Source organism: Sciurus vulgaris, assembly GCF_902686455.1.
Source record: "Sciurus vulgaris genome assembly, contig: HiC_scaffold_167_arrow_ctg1, whole genome shotgun sequence".
Lineage (NCBI taxonomy): Eukaryota > Metazoa > Chordata > Mammalia > Rodentia > Sciuridae > Sciurus > Sciurus vulgaris.
This window is the reverse complement of record NW_027632886.1, coordinates 76553-96051: the sequence shown is the minus strand read 5'-3', so window position 1 is coordinate 96051 and position 19499 is coordinate 76553. Positions and strand designations below refer to the sequence as shown.

At 45.5% G+C, this 19499-nt stretch overlaps 1 protein-coding gene across 1 annotated transcript; it reads left to right on the top strand.

Moving 5' to 3' along the window:
- Window positions 1-2943: 2943 nt before the first annotated feature.
- On the top strand, window positions 2944-16737 carry LOC306652268 (uncharacterized protein). The gene is made up of 4 exons (XM_079125263.1): window positions 2944-3157; window positions 3433-3639; window positions 10476-10564; window positions 15936-16737. Exons 1-4 carry the CDS (start codon window positions 3033-3035, stop codon window positions 16103-16105), a joined length of 591 nt encoding a protein of 196 aa, XP_078981389.1. The 5' UTR covers window positions 2944-3032; the 3' UTR covers window positions 16106-16737.
- Window positions 16738-19499: the final 2762 nt, after the last annotated feature.

The window sequence follows — 19499 nt, the reverse complement described above, 5'->3', positions numbered from 1 at the left end:
TGCAAATTTGCTGAGGCTGACTTTGAACTTGTGATCCTCCTGCTTCAGCCTCTCAAGCCGCTGGGGTTACTGGCCACCACACCTCATCTACACCATTTTAATTAATGCCTATTGTTTGTCAGTCACTGTGCTACTTTTTGAAGATAAAATGATGAGAAAAGTAAAAAAAAATTTTTTTTCATTTATCAAACTTAAAATTTGCTTTCAGTGTTGTAGATTTTTCTGCTTCCTAAACCAGTGTTTCAGTTTGCAAAAGCTGCTCCCTTGCTCGCTGCTGAGACAAAAAAAGGACATGAAGTTTCCATTCTCCACAGAGCCTTGAAAAGTAGTGTAGCCCAGAGTGAGCACAGAACCTTCTTTCCTTCTCATCTCACACCTAAGTTTTTCTAAACCAATTAAAATGTTCAAATGTATAGGTCACTCCTGACAGAAACCAGTTCCAAATATTTCAAATTTCAGCATCAGAGTCCCAAAATCAATGAGTAGTTGGAGAATCAGGTTAAAACCTCAATAGAAGCCAGGAGGCAAGAATAGCTAGAGTCTACTCCAGATAGCACCACCAGAGCCACGAGCTTCACCTGCTTCTGCCCTGGACACCTCCAGTTATGGTGGGTACATTCAAAAGCCCAGGTTTGCAGGTGCAGGGAAGACTTATCCAACTGGCCAAACTTTGATCTCCTCTCTCTCAGGAGGTTGGCAGACAAAGGTTGAATTCCTCAAGCCTCCATGATGGGTGGTAAGGGCAGAATCTCTTGCTCATCCTACACATAAGGGAGGATTTTTCTAGAAGAGAAATGAGGAGTCAGACAACTGAAGAAATAACTTGGTCCCTTAAGGAGTCTCCAATGAAACAGAACCAATAGATGGACAGATGGGTGGTGGGGTTTAACATGAAGGATTGGCTCATGTGATAATGGAAGCAGAGTGATCACATGATCTGCTGTAGGCAAGTTACAAGTCCAGAAAATCTAGTGCTTTAGTCCTAGTCCAGCCTGCAAACCAGAAAAGTCAATAGTATAAGTACCAGTTCAAAGGCCTAAGGATCAGGAACACCAATGTCCAAAGGAAAAAGATGGCTGCCCCAGCTCAGGCAGAGAGGGTAAACTCAGGCTTCTTCCATCTGTGTGTTCTATTCTCGCCCTGGGCACTGAATGATTCCACATGCAACTTCTTTCCTCAGGCTGACAATTCCAATGTGAAACAATTCCAGAAGTACCCTCACAGACTCACCTAGAAACAATGTTTTACCAGCTGCCTGAGCAACCCTTAGTCCAGTCAAGTGGGCACATGAAATCAGCCATCCCAGTCCCTCATACCAAGAATGGTGGTGTTGTGATAGCTTTATTTATTGCCTTTATTTATCTCTCCCCTTTTCACCATTTATTCTCTAAATGACTTTAGACTTTGCGGCCAACTCACTCCTCAATTTCCTTCAGGACAAGAATAGGTGTTATAGTCTGTACATGACCTTATACTGACTCACTTACCCAGGCACATGTGAAATCATTTAAAACTGATAAATGCCAGGTATTTATCTAGTTGACTTCTTTTCCATTACTTTAAGTTATGGAGAATGTCAGACTCCAGAACAAATTCCAAGACATTTTATAATTATTTAAAATGGTATCTATTTGACAGCATATATGGTGTTTACTTTTAAACAGTGGGAGAGTGCTTATAAATAAAAATAATAGAACAATTCAGTATTAAATAAATCTTACATCTGCTGTTTAACCACTTGAGGGGAAACAGTTTTGTAGTAAGTGGCAAGGGTCAAGAAAGCTATGGAATTTAGGCCAGTTGTCATGGAAAATAACTTATTAGTTGCTAATCTACCAGTCCTTCAAAGAACTCAATTAGGGGAGACAAATAAGCTTAACTAGACACATTCTGTGAAAGTGGAAAGTTGTAGCTCTCAGCTGATCTGGCAGAAGCATGGCAGGCAAAATGATTGACAAACAGATCTTTGCTTGGCATGAAATTTGGATTTGACTTAGTGAGTGACTGACAGGCAGGTGTCATTGGAAAATGTGGATTGTGTATTGGAGGGGCTATTTTGCAACAAAAAGATTGACACATTACAGAAGTTGTCCCACAGATGGAGTAAACTAAATAGAGATTTGTTTTGACAAGCACTTCCCTTTTACCTGTTAATTTTGTATACAGAGAAGAGAGAGGGGGAGTCCTCCTAGTGCCAATTGATTTATCCAGCAGATATGGGAATGACAATGGTCCTGTGGGTGCATGGAAGGCATCCTGGACAGTGAAGAGTCAGGAGAGTGGTGAACAAGTTCAGGTTCTTCTATATGATAGAATTTTAGAAAGTAGGCGCCCTTTCACGGAGGTCTATATTAGCTGAGGTCTAGAAGTATGGTGCCATCTCTGTCACCTCTTGTGAATTTGGTTACCAGATAAAATAGAGACTGTCTCACTAAAATGAGTTTAAAGTAAACAATGAACAATGAATAGTTGTCTACTGTAAGTGTGCCCCAATATTGCACGGGATATACTTGACACTTTGAAGATCATTGTTTAACTGAAATTCAAAACTATCTGGGCATCATATATTTCTATTTGTTAAATATGGCAACACTATGTGAAGTCACCCTGCTTGGGAATGAAGCCAGTACAGGTAAAACAGGAGCCAAGAGGTGCCAAGAGACAGATCCCTGGTGGCCTCTTTTGAGCCACTTGGATGTGGCCATGCTAGAAGCGGGCTCTGGGCTGGTCAACCCGCAGCTTGGAGAGCAAGATGTCTCTTCCCCAGGTCCTTCCTCCACCTCTTGGAATGAGGCATATGGGGCGGCTCCCGCCATCCTGAGCTCTTTCCCTGGGGATGGACTGGGGCGGGGCCGCCGCGAGGCTGGGCGGGACGGGGGCTGGGCCGCACGCGGCTCCCAGAACTCCGAGCGCTGGGCACCTGCGAATGTGCGGTTCCGCGCTACCGCTGCCGCCGCCTCCTGCTGGGCCCGGTGCTGCTGGTGGCCAGGCGATATGAAGCGGCTCCCCACAGTATAGCCGGATCGCCCGGGATGTGGCTCAAGCCCGAGGAGGTGCTGGTGAAGAACCCTGAAGCTCTGGGTGGCCCAGAGGAGCAGCGGCTACTTCTTGCCACAGCGGCGCCGTGGGCATGGCGAGGGGATCGGTCACCTCACCGGTAAGGGGGTGGCGGGGGTGGGCCGCGCCTGGGGTCTCACTTCCCGTCGCTCCCAGGCCGGGGTTGGGACCCGGAAGCCCGGGAGGCGCCTCTGCAGTCGGCGGGGCTGAGAGGGGCTAGGGGTGCTGCGGACGCTGCCTGGGCGGCCGGGCGGGGTGCGCGGGGTGCGCGGGGCGGCCGGTGCGCGGCTGCGCCGGGTTCGCGGGGAGCGCTCCTCCCGCTGCGCTTGCGGAAGTGCGAGCGCTGGGCACCGCGGGTCTGCGTTTCCCGCGCAGCCGCTGCCTCCGCCTCCTCCAGAGCGAGCTGGGCCACGTGCGGCCTTGGCCCCGTCTACGTGAAGCGGGGCCCCAGAAGAAAGGGAAACAAGCCCGACGAGGTGCTGCTGAAGGACGCCCTGAAGCTCTGGGTGACCAAGAGGAGCAGCGGCTCCTTCATCCTAGGGCGGCGTGGCGGGCACGGCGAGGGGGGCGGCGGCCTCAGCGGTAAGGAGTTCGCGGGGGGTGGCCGGCCTCAGCTCCCAGCCCGGGGCTGAGTCGCAGGTGGGGATTTCGTGGGAGACGCGGGGTCAGGATGGCCCTGCCTCCGGTTTGTTTTCCTTTCTTCTGCATTTCTCTGCCTTGTCCATGGTGTCTACTCCGCGCCCTCCCCCCACCCGGCCCATGTTACAGCCGGCCTTTGCTGGAGTGTTGGAAAGCAGTCGTCATGTCAGAGCATTCAGCCCTGCAGCTCTGCTATGCTTCTTAGTTCCTGAAGTTTTTCTTGATTCTTTCCTTTATTTTTTAATGAAAAGCATGTCATCTTTGAACAGAGTTTTATTTCCTTCTCTCTCTGTATACCTTCTGTTTCCTCTTTTTGTCTTAGCATATTAGCTGGATCTTTCAGTGTGATGTTGAATAGGAGTGATAGGAGAAGTTGTCTTTACCTTGTTCCTGGTTATCAGGAAAGTGTTGTGTTTCTCTATAAGTATGATGTTAATTGTAGGTTTTGGGGGCAAGAAGGTAAATGATATTATCAAGTTAGACAAGTTCTTGATTCCTCGTTTGCTATGTTTTTTTTTTTTCCTTTAATCATGAATGGGTGGGTGTTCCATTTTTGTCAAATGCTTTGTGTATCAATTGGAATAAGTTTGTGATCCCCCCCTACTTCTATATTGATGAATTTTCGAATGCTGGACCATTGTTGCATACTTGGAGCAAGTCCCACTTGGTCCCGAGGTATAAATTCTTTTATATGTTGGTGGATCCTGTTTGCTGGTGGAATTTTTGTGGTGTGAACAATTGAAGTCAGGGAGTTGGGCATACTAGGCAAGCACTCTGCCACTGAGCTACATCCCTAGCCCCACCCCTTTCCTTTTCCTTTGTGTGACTGTGACATGGGTTCCTCGTGGGCCTTGGTTTTCTTTTCTTCCTTCTTTTTTTTTTTCTTAAATCCATTCTGAAAATCCCTGGGTGTTTTTGGTTGGTGTATTTAGGCCATTCACATGTAAAGTGATTGTTGGCTTTGTTAGATGAATCTCTACCAGGTTGGTAACTATTTTCTATTCCTTGCTCTGTTCTTTTTCTTTTGAACCTCTTTTCCTGACTTCTTTAGCAGTTGAATGCTTGGTGATGCCATTTAGCTTGCCAACAATAGGTTGAAAAGAATTTGTAGTATATATTTCTGGTTTGGAACATAATTTCCAGATTAGTCTGTGTCTACCTTCAAATATATTGCTGTTTCACATGAAATGTAGACTTTTAAATTTTTTTTTCCGTGTGCTGGGGATTGAACCCAGGGACGCTTAAGCACTGTGCCATATCCCCAGTCCATCTGTAGCTCTATTTTGAGACAAGGTCTCAGAGTTGCTGAGGCTGGCCTTAAACTTATGATCCTCCTGCCTCAGCCTCCTGAGCCACTGGGATTATAGGTGTACACCACCATGCTTGGTCGAAATGCAGATATACTAGTATTCCCAGATCCTGTCTCATCTTTTCTGACATTGTCATCCATTTCACTTATTTACATATTGTAATCACTCAATAAATTTTTTGTTAACTCTTCAAACATTTCTCTTAGATTACTTAGGGATAGGAAAAATAAGAAATTTTAATCTACCCTCATTCATTTCCTGAGACACACTTCTTCTCTTTACGTAGCTCAGAGCTACTGACCTATGTGTTTTCTTTCTCTCTGACGAATTTGATGGTTAGGTCTGCTGGAAATGGATTTCCTGTTCTTTTTTAAGACAGTCTTTCTTTTTCAATTTTGAAGGTTAATTTCACTGGACTCAGCCTGGTATGGTGGTCCTTGCTGGTAATCCTTACAATTTGGTAGAAGGAGGCAGTAGGATCACATCTTTGAGGTCAGCCTCAGCAATGTGTTGAATCCCTCTCTCTAAACAAACAATAAAACAACTGGGGATGTGGTTCAGTGGTAGAGCACCCCTAGATTCAATACCAAGTATCCCCCCCTCAAAAAAAATCCTCAGTTCATTTAGATTTATTGGTTTGTGATTCATTTCTTTCAGCACCTTATTTCAACTCCCTTGATCGCATGCTTGGAGAAGTCTGCTATAATTACCGTGCTCTTGCTAGGCTGTCTGCTTCACACCCCCTCTTCTTTAAAGATTTTCTTTTTGTTTCTGCAATTTGAATATGATATACCTCGGTGTAGATTTGTAAATATTTTTCCATTTTTTTATAATTTTCTGCGTGGTGTTCTCTGTACTTCTTGGAGCTATGATCTGGGGTGTGTCATTAATTTTGGAAAATTCTTGGTCATTATTGCTTCACATGATTGCTTTCCTCTACTCCTGTTTTTCCAGTTTGGGTTCCATCTATCTTTGGGAATTATCCTCAGCAGTCAGATATTGTGTACTTCCTATGTCTCTGTCTCACTCTTGGCTTTTCAGTGGGTTTGGGGGTTTCTGTTGATCTGTCTTCAAGTTCACTGATTGTTTTCTTGACTGTCCCATCTACTGATGAGCCATGAAGGGCAATCTTCATTTTTGTTTATTTCTATTTATTTTGTTTTTCATTTCTTAGAGTTTCCATGTGTCTGCTTTCATGACCTAGTCTTCCATACTCTATACCTTTTTCTTTAGAGCCCTTCACCTATAAATCACACTTATTTTAAAAGTTCTCTCAAAGTACCAAGATCTGTCATATCTGTGTGTCATTTTGATGCATGCTTTATCTTTTCTCTTTTTTTTTTTGGAGGGGGGGTTCTGGGGATCAAACCCACAGCCTTGTGCTTATAAGGCAAGCACTCTACCGACTGAGCTATCTCCCCAGCCCTATCTTTTAATCATGTGTATTTTCTTGCCTACTGGTATGTTTTTCTGTATACATATAGAGAAAACTTATTATAGTATATGAACAATTTATTATTTATACATATATATAAATAATAACAAGTGAGGAAATCTTTTTCCATGTGTGTTTTGCTACTCTGCTTGGATTTGGCTCTTTGCAGTTTCCTGTAGCTGAAGGTACAAGAGGCCTCACATTCCTCCATGACCCTGGTTGTGTCTCTTCTCTGTCCCTGGGTTCAGAACTTCCCAGCCTCCCTGCTCTTTGAGCTATCATGTGCTCTCATTTATCCTGGAGCTTTTGCTGTTGGCAAGGGGGTGGGTCCTAGAATCATCAATCAATCTCAGTCATCAGTGGATGTGTGACCCTGGCCTGTGACCTTCCCAAGTGTTTTCTAGCCACTTCCTACTACCCCTGTGGGGACAGGAAAGCCAGAGGAGACACAGGAGCCAGAGAAGGCCTTTCCCCAGCTGGGGTGAGGCCCTGAGGATGCTGCATGGCCTTATTCTTCCCTTGTCCACAGAGCTGGGCAGGTGTCCCTGGGGTCTTTCAGTGGGAACTGGTGGGGTTCTGGTGAGAACACCTGTGCTGCCTTGGGGTTCTTTAAGATTACAGCACCAGGGCTTTCTTACTTTCTTTCAGTCAGGCCCCTGCACAGTCAGACTCAGGACTCAAGTGTCCTGCAGTTCATGACCTCAGCACTGGGGGAGCAGGTCCCAGCTGTGTCCCTGGGATTACCTGTGCTGCTTTAGCTTTGGGGGTTATGTTTTGACCTGTGACCTCAGTTCTCCGATGAGTCCAAGAAAAGCCTGTGATTTGCAGTCTGCTTGGCCTCTGCTTGTATTTATGGGAGGGGTGCTTCCCAAGGTCTTTGCATGCTGGAACTGAATCTGGAAGTCCCCTTGTGGCTTTTTGATTGCTGCCCTGACCACCTGCCCACCAGTTGAAGTGTCCGGGTTGACACAGACCTCCAGACCTTTCCAGAAGCATGTGCGAGAAATCCCCACACTGCCTCAAAACTCGGCACCCCTCTGTGGCTGTCCAGGTGCTGCACACCCTCCCTGTTCTCTCTCCATGTCACCTAGAGTCCCCCAGGCTGTTGTTACAAAGTCTGCATGGGTTCTGTCACAGATGTCTGAGAAGCGCCTCCTGGGATGGGCTCCTTTATAGTCTTCCTCGGTGTCACCACCAGGATTTTTTATCTTTGCTAGGCAAACATGGCGTTTCACCGGTCTTTTGAAAACACAGCCTTAAGTGCCCTTACCCCAGCCTGCTGTTATCTTCCACTGAGCTCTGCTAAGCTGCCTGTGGGTTATTTATTAAGGGTTAGCTCTCCATCCAGCATACAGGACAGACTTCCTGTCCGCGCTCCGTCGTCTGACACCAAATAACAAACCCTTAAAGGGTCAGGGGACTAGCCAAAGAATAATTGCTGTAAAAACACACGTCCTTCCTTCTGCTGGGGAAAGTCATCCCGTAGGGCAGGTGAGGGTCGTGTAGGTGCTGGTCATCTAGGAAGAGGTTGCACAGGGTGAGCAAGGTGTCTCTTGGGTATGGAGGTTGGCAGCAAGAGAGGGTTGATGTGCAAGTAAATATATCAAGGGTGGTGGAGGCTGGGCTTCTCTGTTGCAGAAGAGAGCTGTGAACAAGGAAAGAAGTAAGAATGAATACGGGGATTGGGTCGCAGGAGGCATCGCTGTGAACTCAGTTTTTCTGTATGTAGATTATGTACACATACACACATTGCATTAGAGATGTGTATGCCTGTGTGCAAATACATGAGTCATATGAATACACACAGACCCCATTACCAATGAGCTTCCAGATACCAGGTTTTTATTTTTATTTTATAGCAGCGATGGAACCTAGGGCCACATACCCACTGATCCACATCCCCAGCCCTTTTTATTTTTTTATTTTGAGCCACTGTTGTGCTAAGTTGCAGAGCGCCTCGCTAAGTTGCTGAGGCAGTCATTGAACTCACAATCCTCCTGCCTCAGCCTCCCAAGCCACTGGAATGCCAGGTGGCTTTTGTGTAGCAATCCTCTTGAAAAGAAATAGAATTTCTGAGAAAAATGTCCCATTTCAGGGCTGGTGCAGGGAAAGTATGAGACAATGTTGGAATATTTTTTTTGTGGCAGAGACTATGAAAAATCATGAGTTCATGTCCAAAGGACACAGAACCCAGCTTAAAGGGATTCCTACCTGCAAACCTGGAACAATTAAATCATCCGAGTAAATAATAGTAATGAGTTCTTACTCTCTGAAGAAAAGCAGGAAAGATGAGACCATACCAATAAAAGTGAATAAATTCACAGTTTGAGGAATGGGAAATTTACATAACTACATTATTTGTCTGTAGGAGGCTTGTGAGTTACAAGGGAAAAAGGAATAAGTTCATGGTGCAGAGCCCAAGCAGCCACTAACTTAAGAGACCAAGTGAACATCACCAGGAGTGGAACAAGTTGAAATTGTGTCCACCTGAGAGGATGTGATGCATAGCATTCCTGCTGGGAGGCTGGCCAGAGACTTTAACCTGAATCTAATCAGCATCAGGCAAGCCAAAAACTAGGATTTGCTGCTGAAGAACTGGCCACTAATCTTTGAAACCATCAAGCTCAAGGAAGTCAAAGGTGTGTTGAGAAGTAACAGTTCAAGGCAGTGGGTGATTCTGAACAGGTGCAATGTGGAAGAGTCACAAGACAAGCAGTTCTCAACTCCTGTGGACTGGATTAGTGCCTTTGTTTCTACAGTGGTGCAAAAGCAACCTGTGTTCAGTAGAAACCATATAAGCATTTTTTTAAAATAATTTTTTGGATGTTAATAGACTTTTATTTTATTTGTTCACTTTCATAGGGTGTTGAGGGTGGAACCCAGTGCCTCCCCCATGCTAGACAGGTTCTGTGCCACTGATCCCCAGCCCGAGGCCCCATATATGTAGTTTTGAATTTGGATCTTTTCCTGGGGATGTGCCCTAGTCCTCTCTGATGTGGGGCAGGCCCCAGCCAGCCTGCTATCATGAGGGCCATCCAGTGACAGAGTGCCCGCTGCCAAGGCGGGAGGAACAAGTGGATACATCCCATGCATTTCCGAGTCGCAGTGTGTTTGTTCCCCTTAGGACAGTTTGTGAGACGCTTGGAAACTGGCGGGATCTGAGGAGCAGAGGGTAGGAATGTCCCAGCGTTAACTTTCTGAATTGTGGGTTGTACTGTTGTGTTGGCACACATCACTGCTGGTGTGAAACATGCTGCACACTCTGGGGTGATGGGGTGGCAAGTCGGTGACATACTTAATGATTCAACTTCCTTTAACATTGGGGTCTTAAACCAAAATAAACTCCTCAGGCCACTCAGGGCCCTCTCGGGGCCTAGTAGTGAAGGAGCATGGGCAAAGGAAGGTGTAGGGCTTCAGCTCCTCCAGGGAGGAGGGAGTGGGTTTGTTCACCTGCCAGTGATTCAGGATGCCATTCATCACAGCAGAATGTCAGTCCTTCACCTGCTACCTGTGCCTTCTGTCCTGCGGGGTCTTGGATGTGTTGTCATATTTCTCAGGGTACCTTTCTGGAGTAGAAAGGGATTATTCTTCCACGTGAGATGTGGGTACAATGAGGATCCTAACGGGCAACACTTACCTGGTGCTTGAAGGGCCTGGCAATAGTCTAGGTACTTTGAATGATGACTTAATTTCCATAATTACCCTTGGAGGCATATCATGGTTGCTTTATCTTCCAAAGAGACCTGGGCACAGAGAAATCAGGTAACTTTCCTAATGCCACACAGCTTGAAAGTGGTAGAGCTGGGGTTCCCATCGGGCAGTCTGACTCCAACAGCAGATGCTGGGGAAATGGGTGTGAGGAAGCTAGAGCTCTGGGCCCCATGGAGCTCTGACTCTGCGGGGTGTCGGAGCTGTGCCTGGACTCTCACCAGTGACCATGCTGCCTCTGCATGTGGGAGTGGCAGCTGCACACTGGTTGTGGGTCTGCATGTCCCTGAGCTCACAGGTGTGTGTGCTTCTCTTTTGCCTTGTAGGTGGCCTGGTCGGTGCTCTGGAGGCAGTGCTGGATTCCAACACTGGGGTCGCTCCATTTCGAGTTCTGCTTCAAGTTCCCGGCTCACAGGTGTACTCACCCATAGCACGTTCAGAGTTCCTGGATGGATGTGACGTTCACTGGGCTGAAGCCACTGGTGAGTCTTGTTCCCATTGGAAATTTTCAGATCCTGAGTTCTGAGCATGCGGAGCATCTGTCTTTTGGTGAGCCTGCAGGTAATGCCCTGGGAGCCTCCCCTGCTTTCAGAAGCTCTGGCTCTCCTCCACACGTCTGTCTCTTTGTTAGTGATCGGAAGCACACTGAACTGTGAGCGTGAGTGAGCCAGGCTTCTGAGGGGTGTGTTTCAGGGCACTCAGGTGTTGCTGGGTATGAAGTGGCCGTTTCCTTTACGGTCTTGGTGTCTGACAATAGGGTTTTCCCAGGTGTGTGCATGTGTGGTAATAGCCGTGGGCAAAGTGCAAGGGCTGTGTCCAACTTGGGCAGTCTCCACCCCATGTTACATGTCTGTGCCAAGAGACTGCATCACTGGGCTTCCGGGTGCTAAGGAAGTTTTCCTTGGGCCGGCACAGGTTAGGTTTGCTTGTTTTCTACCATTGTCCTGCCCTCAGAAGGTCCTTAGTAGTGAATTGTTCTTTTTAGGGTTCTCTTGTGGGGAGTGAGGATGGGAGGCATGGGTATGTTCTGGTGTGGGGATTGTGCTGTTGACTGAGATACTTGTACTTGTGCAGGCATTACTTGAGCAACTTCCATGTCATTGACTCGCCCTCATTCTTCATAGTGCTGAGCATTGACAAAGGATCCCTGCCCAGGAATGTGGGTGTCCAATAAATTACAAACAAAAAGGGTAGGAAAGGCCCTGGGTGGAACCAGCTTAAGAGTAGGAAAGGGATGAGCGGCCTGTGAGGATGATCCCCGTCTTTTCCAGGCTCTGGTGTGACAGAACAGGGAAGTAGAGGGGGGCCTTTAAGAGTACTTTTTTTCTTTTAAACTAGGTGGAAGAGAGAGTTAAACTATTTCATGGGTGAACTGTGTTATTTGGCAAAAGATCTGTGGATAACAGGTAGGAAGGGAGACAAGTCGTTATTCCTGTTTTAATTTCACATGGACCAAAGTCTCTCCAGGCTTCCTAAAGATGCCTCACTTTAGGCAGAGAGATAAGTTGTGAGCCTTGACTGAGTGGCTTGGGGTTGTAGACAGAAGAACATGTCCAGTACTTCTGGCTAGAGCTCAGACATCCGTTGTGCTGACTCCCTGCTGACACTCAGGTCACTTCTTTTTTCCTGCCTCCCTCCATGGAAATAAAAGTTCCAGTGTCTCTCTGGCTGCTATCCCTTCTGTGCCCAGGACAGCATTAGGCATATAGTCAGTACCCAGTAAAGCATGGTTGGGTAGATAGTGGAGAAGCATGCAAAGAAGGTGACCAAGGCCCCTTGTTGAAGTTTTGTAAGGCAAAGGAAAGTGACGTATCCAGATGGCCCCCTGACTTTGTGTGGTCAGACGTCACGATTTTTGGACTTCTAGGTCATGTGGAAGCATAGCCATAGAAACCTTGGACTTTTCACTTTGGCATAGTATGCAATAAATTACGTGAGCTCTTCAACACTTTATAATACATAGGCTTTGTATTGGATGGTTTTGCCCAACTGCAGGATAATGGGTGTGTTCTGAACATGTTGACAGGAGCTTAGGCTAAGCTGTGATACTTGGTGGATTAGGTATTAAATACAGGTTTTTTTGATAGCAATCTCAATCTCATGATGAGTTTATTAGGATGCAACCCGGTTGTCAGTTGAGGAGCATGTGTAGTCACAATCAAGATTTCTTGGGTCCTTTGTGAAAAGGCAGGGCACAGGCCTGCTCATGAACATTGAGCAGTCAGACAACTTCAAGATAGAGGTTGTGGTTTTTGCTTTCAACACAAATTTTTCTTCTCAATGGTACAATACAAAATTTACTATCCTAATTATGTTTAGTTAGTTGCATAAAGTACTTTCACAGTGATATGGGCATCACCACCATCCATCTCCAGAACACTCCTCAAGTTCTCAAAATAAATCTCTGCACCCGTTAAAGTCTCTGCTACCCTCTCCCTCTGGCAGCTGCCATTTCACTTCCTGCCTGTGCATTTGGCGAGAAACCTCATATGGAGGACTCATACTGCCTTATCCTGTGACTGGCTCGGTTCACTTGGCACAGTCTTCAAGTTTCATCCATGTTGCTGTATATGTCAGAATTTCCTTCCTTCTTAAGACTGGATGAGACTCCATTGTACGTCTGCCTGCGTGTTAGAATCATATATGATGGTTGTCCCGTGAGTAGAGTTAAGGACACTGTACATGGAAGCAGGAGGACCAAATACCGGGAGGTAATCCCCACTCAGTTTGGGGCCGGGGGAAGAAGGTGGAGAGGAGCAGGCGTGATGAAAGGACCCGAACCATGCTGAATTGACCCTAAGCCGTGACAAATTCTCTGGGGGCCCTGGGAGGACAAGGAGGCTTTGCTCCTGGTTCTGTGTGCCTGGTGGTCTTGGTTAGTCGTGGTCCTGTTCTGCTTTTGAGAAGTCCAGGCCATGGCAGGACTTATGATTTCCCACGTGAGACTGGTTCTCAGTGAGATTGCTGTGTTGTTGAAACACTCACTGTATTCTTCAGCATGACCCGGAGCACTAAACACCTTGTTGACTGCCTGCTTTCCAGGAAGCAGAAATAACATTGGCAGGAACTGCAGGAGTTTGAGTTATCTGCTTAGAATCATTCCAAGAGTGGATTTGCTTATGTAGTCATTTGATTCCTGTTGCTGTATATTGAAGGCTTAAGTGGACTATCTTTTCTGATTCCCAAAAGAGGACTTAGAGGCACAGCCAGGAGAGGAGTCCTCCATGGAACATGGCTGAAGGTTGAAAGGCTCTGAGAAACTCGCCAGACCTTTTGTAGAGATAATAACACTCATGCCTTTACAGACCTGAGTTTGGATTTCTGATCTTCAAAGTAGTTTTGGAGTTGCTTGTAGCAGCCTAAGTGCAGGGTTTTCCCATTGCTAGCAGGATCTGTGGCATGGACTGGAGGCAAATGAGAGAAACAGGAAAAGGGGGAAAAAGGAAGGAGCTCTATTGTTGTGGGAGGGTCAGGAGCTGGAGTTCGTGGGCTGGTGTGCAGGATTTTGAAGCAGAGGAGACATGATTGTGACGTGGTGTGCTGGAGCATGTCAGCGTAGTGGGAGGTGGTATGTGTCCTCAGCCTGGGTATCTGGGGTTCAGTGTCGGCAGAGTCAATCAACTGAGTATCAAAAGTATTCAGAAAAAAGTCGCTTCTGTATTCAACTTGTAGTTTCTTATTCTTGTCATTATTCCCCACATAAGATAGTATAACAGCTATTTATCATTTACATTGTATAAGGTTAATGAGTAATCTAGAGATAACTGGAAGTGTATGGGTGGATGGGCCCAGGTTATACATCAATACTACATACCATTTTATCTTAGGAGCCTGACCATCCTTGGATTCTGGTATCTTTGAAGGGTTCAAAAACCCATCCTTTACAGATATTGAGGAGCAACCTACAATAGTTTGAAGAAAGCTTACCTAGTAGCTCACCCCAGTGGTAGCTCCTTCTAAGTTTCAAATGGGTTGCCGCTTAGGCTTCTGGATTCTTAAAGAGCAAGATGGGAGGTGAGAAGGTCTCTGGTCACGTCCTCTTGGTTACCTGGGAATGGAGACGTGGGTGGAGAGAGACAGGGACAGCCTTCCAGTGCTGACAGACTGGCTTTGGTGATGACCCAAAGATGTTACCTTAGGCCATCCTGTGCCTCAGCGTTTGGAGATTACAAAGGAACCAAGTTCTGTTGTCTTGAGCTTTTCTCTTTCCTTATGAGGTACTTCTGGGTACTTCTTTTAATTCCATCCCAATTGCCCACTCAGAAGAGCAGTCCTAATACAGATGTTCTTCTTTCTCACAGACCTTAATCTGCAAGTTCAGAGTGAACTTTCTGGCCCTTTCCCTGTGAGGTACAGGTTGCATATCCCATATTCAAAATCCTGGGGACCAGAAGAGTTTTGAATTCTCTAGGATGATGGGATATTTGCATGTAGATAATATCATGCTGCCCAACTGAAACATGAAATTCATTTGTTTCATATGCACCTTGTGCCCATAGCTGGAAGGTACTTTTATATAGTATTTTCAGTCCTGTACATGAAGTAGTTTGTGTCCTTTGAACCAGAAATCAGGTATGGGGTTTTCCACCTCCGACATGATGTTGGATCTGCAAAGTTGCAGACTTTGGAACATTTCAGAATTTGGATTTCCAGATTGGGTTGCTCAACCTGTGTTACACGATATTCACATGAATCGTAGGAGAGGAAGGTTGCAGGTGGGATAGAGTGGGAAAGGAAGTTCAGTTTTGAAAACACACATGTGGCATTTAGTATGACACTAGTGGCCTTTGTGCCTTACAGTGGCTCATTTATTCTGTACTATTTTGTGGTATCCTTTAACTTCTCTGAGTTTAGAATATATCCCATGTTCCATTTGGAAATCCAGCTGAGCCACACTGCCTGGTCCTCACATGCCTTTTCTTGTCCAGGATTGTGCTTGCTTTACTGAGCACTTCACTGAGCGTCTGCTATGTGTGGGACCCTGCACTGGGAGCTGAGCACGTGCTCTCCTATGCTGGAGTAGCCATCATGCAATAGTGATGACTAGAAACCTCCTTGTATAGAAAGAGATGACTGAAATGATCGTGCCTTTGGTTAATGGTGTTGCTCAGTGCTCCAAAAATATGGTGAAGTTTCTTAATTGCCTTTGAAAGAAATTAACTTACCGTATTTGACTTTATGCTATTGTGCTTTTTAATGTGTACCTGATCTTATAGTTTTTAGAGATATTGCTGTAAATGGTATGAAGTGTCCATTTGTAAACCTGTGAAATTCCTGACTGTTGCTTGTCGGTTGACTGGTGCCTGTTGCAGCGACAACATCCTTGTGAGGACCTTCCCAGGAGGTTCTTCCCCTGTGAACGTGACTTTGGTACTTCTCCACAGGCCTCACTTCTGCTGGGAGACAGCAAGTGAGACTGTTGAGAATCATCTGCCACTTGGTCTGTGTTCCATGCTGGAACAGCTGTACCACTGCAAATGCTTCTGACACTTGAGTGGTAGGTGCTCTGCACATGATCAAGGTGTGCAGGGTGGTCACAGGACAGTCCCAAGGCTTTCCTGCTTGGTGAGCTTGCCTAAGTGGCCATGGGACTGAAGTTTGTAAGTCCCAGTGCAGTGGTGGGAGAGACCGTGGCAGCAGTGGAGAGTGCCAGTTTTCAGTGACAAATGGTGGCTTGGGCTGTGAGAACCTGGCATAGGACGTTTGTGGAACATTAACACAGGGACTTAATGTTGGCAAAACGATGACTCTTGTTTTTCACTCTCTGTCTTTCTATTCTGATCCAGGTGCCACATTAGAGGAAATCAACCAGCACTGGAACTGGCTGGGACAGAATCTCCTCCATACTCTGTCTGTGTTTGATAATAAAGACGACATGGCCAGCTTTGTCAAGGGGAAGGTGAAGGTAGGCCCTTTGATCTCTACCTTTATCCCCATCTCGGGTGACTCTTCATAACATTTTGAACTCTGCCACTTACCCACAGTCTTCACCAGTCTGATGACACTTTTTGGATTAATGCGCAAAGCCAAATTAGTTCAATTTGTCACCTGTCAGTCTTTGAGGCACATAAAGATACACCTGAAAATTAGGAAAAAAAAGGGGGTGGTGCTTCATCCTCAGGCCTAATTCCTGTTATCTTTTACAGATATAATCATCCTTTTTTTTTCTTGTGGGATACCATAATGTTAAGATTTGTGTTTTTGCAGAGCAACATAGTATTGTCTTTCTCAAATTAGTTATTCCTGACTCATTTTCTCTTTAGCTGTAACATTTGTCACCAAGTTGGACCTAGTGCTCTGGTTCCACTAATAGTGAATGTTTGTTCTGCAGATGTTAATTAAATGGAGTTACAGCCAGTTAAGGTCTGAGAAGGCAGGAGAGGAATCTTGGGAGGTATTTGTCCATACCTGCTGCCAGTTACATTGTTACACAACTGGTGTCCTTGCAAGGACATGATGGTGATTGGTGCTTTAAGATCCTGTTGGGGAGGGACATGTCTCCTTGTTCTACAGTGAACTCTCCTTACACACTTGAACACATAAGCCTTCAGTTCAGTTTTCTTCCCTTGGGATAAAACCTCCCCAAAGCAATCCATCTTTCCTCCCTCTTCCCCCTCAGTTCCTTTCCTCTACTCAAAGGATCCCCCGTGTGGAAAGAAATTGTCAAAATAGTGCTGTCTATGTACATGAATATACGACAGTGAATTCCACCTTTGATGCATACCTATAAAGCACTAATTAAAGACCAAATACGTAGTAGAGAGCCCACTAAAGTAGGAAGCCCAGGGGAGGGAATTGGAGCTCATTCTATTCCATGACTGCATGATGATGTCAGCATGAACCCCACTACTGTGTATAAGTAGAATGCACTAATAGAAACATTGTGAATCTCCCAGACCATGGATTTTGTTTTCTTGAAAACAAACCTCAAGAATTCCAGCTTGTCGTAAGGGGTGTCAAAGTGAATTTTTGGTTTTAGAGGAAGAAAGAGAAGCACTCTTTTCCATCGTTCGGGGACTGAGGGATGTGAGCAGGATGAGTGAAGAGCAGGGGTGACCGAGGCCATCCAGTGCTTGGCAACCAGGGCATGACCTCTTACCTGTGGGGTCAGAGCTGACCTGGGCTATGGTAAAAGACACACACAGCTCTCAGGACACCCCTCATCCTTGCCGATGGACTGTGCCTCGGTGTCCTGTGTCAGATGGGGCTGAGCATCAGCGACACTTGACCTGCCTCTCTTGGCCTAATGTGAACTGTAGTGGTTCTTTCCTCGAGGTGTTTTCCTTACTTGGGAGGAAGGAAATTGATTTCTGCTGTGCTGGTTCCTGAAACAGTTCTGTAGGAGAAGGAAAATGTCCTCTCCCTAGGTTCTGTGGTTCAGGTCCTGGAAATTACATTGCTATGCAGCAGATGAACAAGAAAGAGTTGATTTGAATGCATGCAGAGTGTGTATATGTGGCAGAAACTGAGCCAAATAACTCATAGGGTGGTTAGAATTGACTTTGCACAGCCCTTTAAACAGAATCCTCAAACTCCACAGTGGTTTCTTTTTATTTTTATTTTATTATTTTTTTTTCACCCTGGCTAAGAGAATCTTGAACCAACTGAAAAATAAGACTGAAGCCCAAGTGAGGGTCACGAATGTATCACCTTCATAGGGATCAAACTGATGCTGGGGATTAAAAGCATTTCTTACAGTTCAACCCCAGAATGTGACTTCTCACCCATGACAGAGAAAGCCAGAGCTACCCAGCCCAGCGCCTGCTCCTGCTGAATGTCATTTTTATAGCTCAAGGAGCAGAGCAGCTAGCCCAGAGAAAGGGGGCTTATTCCCATGCCAACCTCCCTGGGCATCCATCCGCCTCCAGGAGGAGGCCAGGAACACAGCCTCTAAGAAGCAGTCTTCTAAGAAAAGCCTCCAGATGGAGGGGGGTGCCTCTTCTCCCTGGCTGGCTTGGGCCCCTAAGGGATGTCTGCATTGTGGGTGGGGAAGGGCTTCCTGGACCACAGGATTGTCCTGCCACCTCGGTCTCGACCTGGTCTGCCATAGAAGTGGACATTCTACTGAGGGCAACTCCTCCCTTTCCTTAAGTGAATAGTTTTGGTTACCAGAGGAAAAACAAGAGCACACACACAAGACCTGGAAATAACCTCATCCTACCCGACCTCGGAAATCCTAAAGCCAAGTATGGAATATCAGCTCCACGGAATGTTGAGAAGCCATTTAAAATGATGTTTTCCAAGAGTTTGTTATCACGTGGGGATTATGGAGCATTGTGTTATGATGTCAAGTGAACACACGATACAAAATCATACGCATCATGTCAGCTCACCTATTTTAGGACTTCCCTAAGAAAATGTAAAAGTTTGGGGGGAAATTTCCAAAATATTCATGGGGGTTGTCTTGTTAGTTTTCCCCTCCATATAGCTTTCAAGTGTTTCTGTAATAAGCATGTATTTTTTTGTAATGGAAAAAAAAAAACTTTATTTAAAAAACCTATTTTTTAAAATGGCAAGGGTTATATATTACCAGTAAAACAAACAATTCAGAACTCCATGAATTCATGAGATTGCAGAATTTTAATGCTGTAAGGAACCATAGACATTTTTCTAGTTTAAGGATTTTCAAATAGTTATTTTTTTAAGGTCACAGATTTTTTTCGAGAATCTTCTAGAAACTATGACTTTTTCTCAGAACATGTATACATATCATCATTTAAGTGACTTGTAGTTTGAAGTTACACAAAGCCCTAATCAAAGTATCTTAATGGAGAACATTCATTGACTCATACAACTAAACACTTTAGGGAGATCAGGTGAAGCTTGATCTAGCACTTGAACAATTTCACCAACACTGTCATTTCTTCTATCTCTCATCTATCATCAGCTTCATCCCAAGATTGGATCACCTGTGGGCTCCAAGATGACCAGTGGATGATTTTGACACTTCATTTTTAACATTTGTATCCAGCAAGAGTGTCTCTGTTTCCACATTGCTGGCAAATGCCATAATATTTGATCTGATTGTAAAGTTTAGACACATGCTTATCCCCAAACCAATACTTTAACCAGGAAATAGAGAGGGCCAATCACCTTAGCTAGGTCACTTGTTCTGCCTTGAAGTTGATAGGAAATTTGTGTCCCTGGGACTACATTACTCTCCACATAGAAATTGAAGACACAAATATCCCTATACACACAACTCTCTGCATATAATTTATCCTTATTTTTCTTTTTTCCAGTATTGGGGACTGAACCCAGGGAAGCTCTGTCACTGAGTTACATTCCCAAGCCCTTTTTGGTTTTTCTTTAGAAGCAGGGTTTCACTAAGTTGTCCAGGGTGGCCTCGG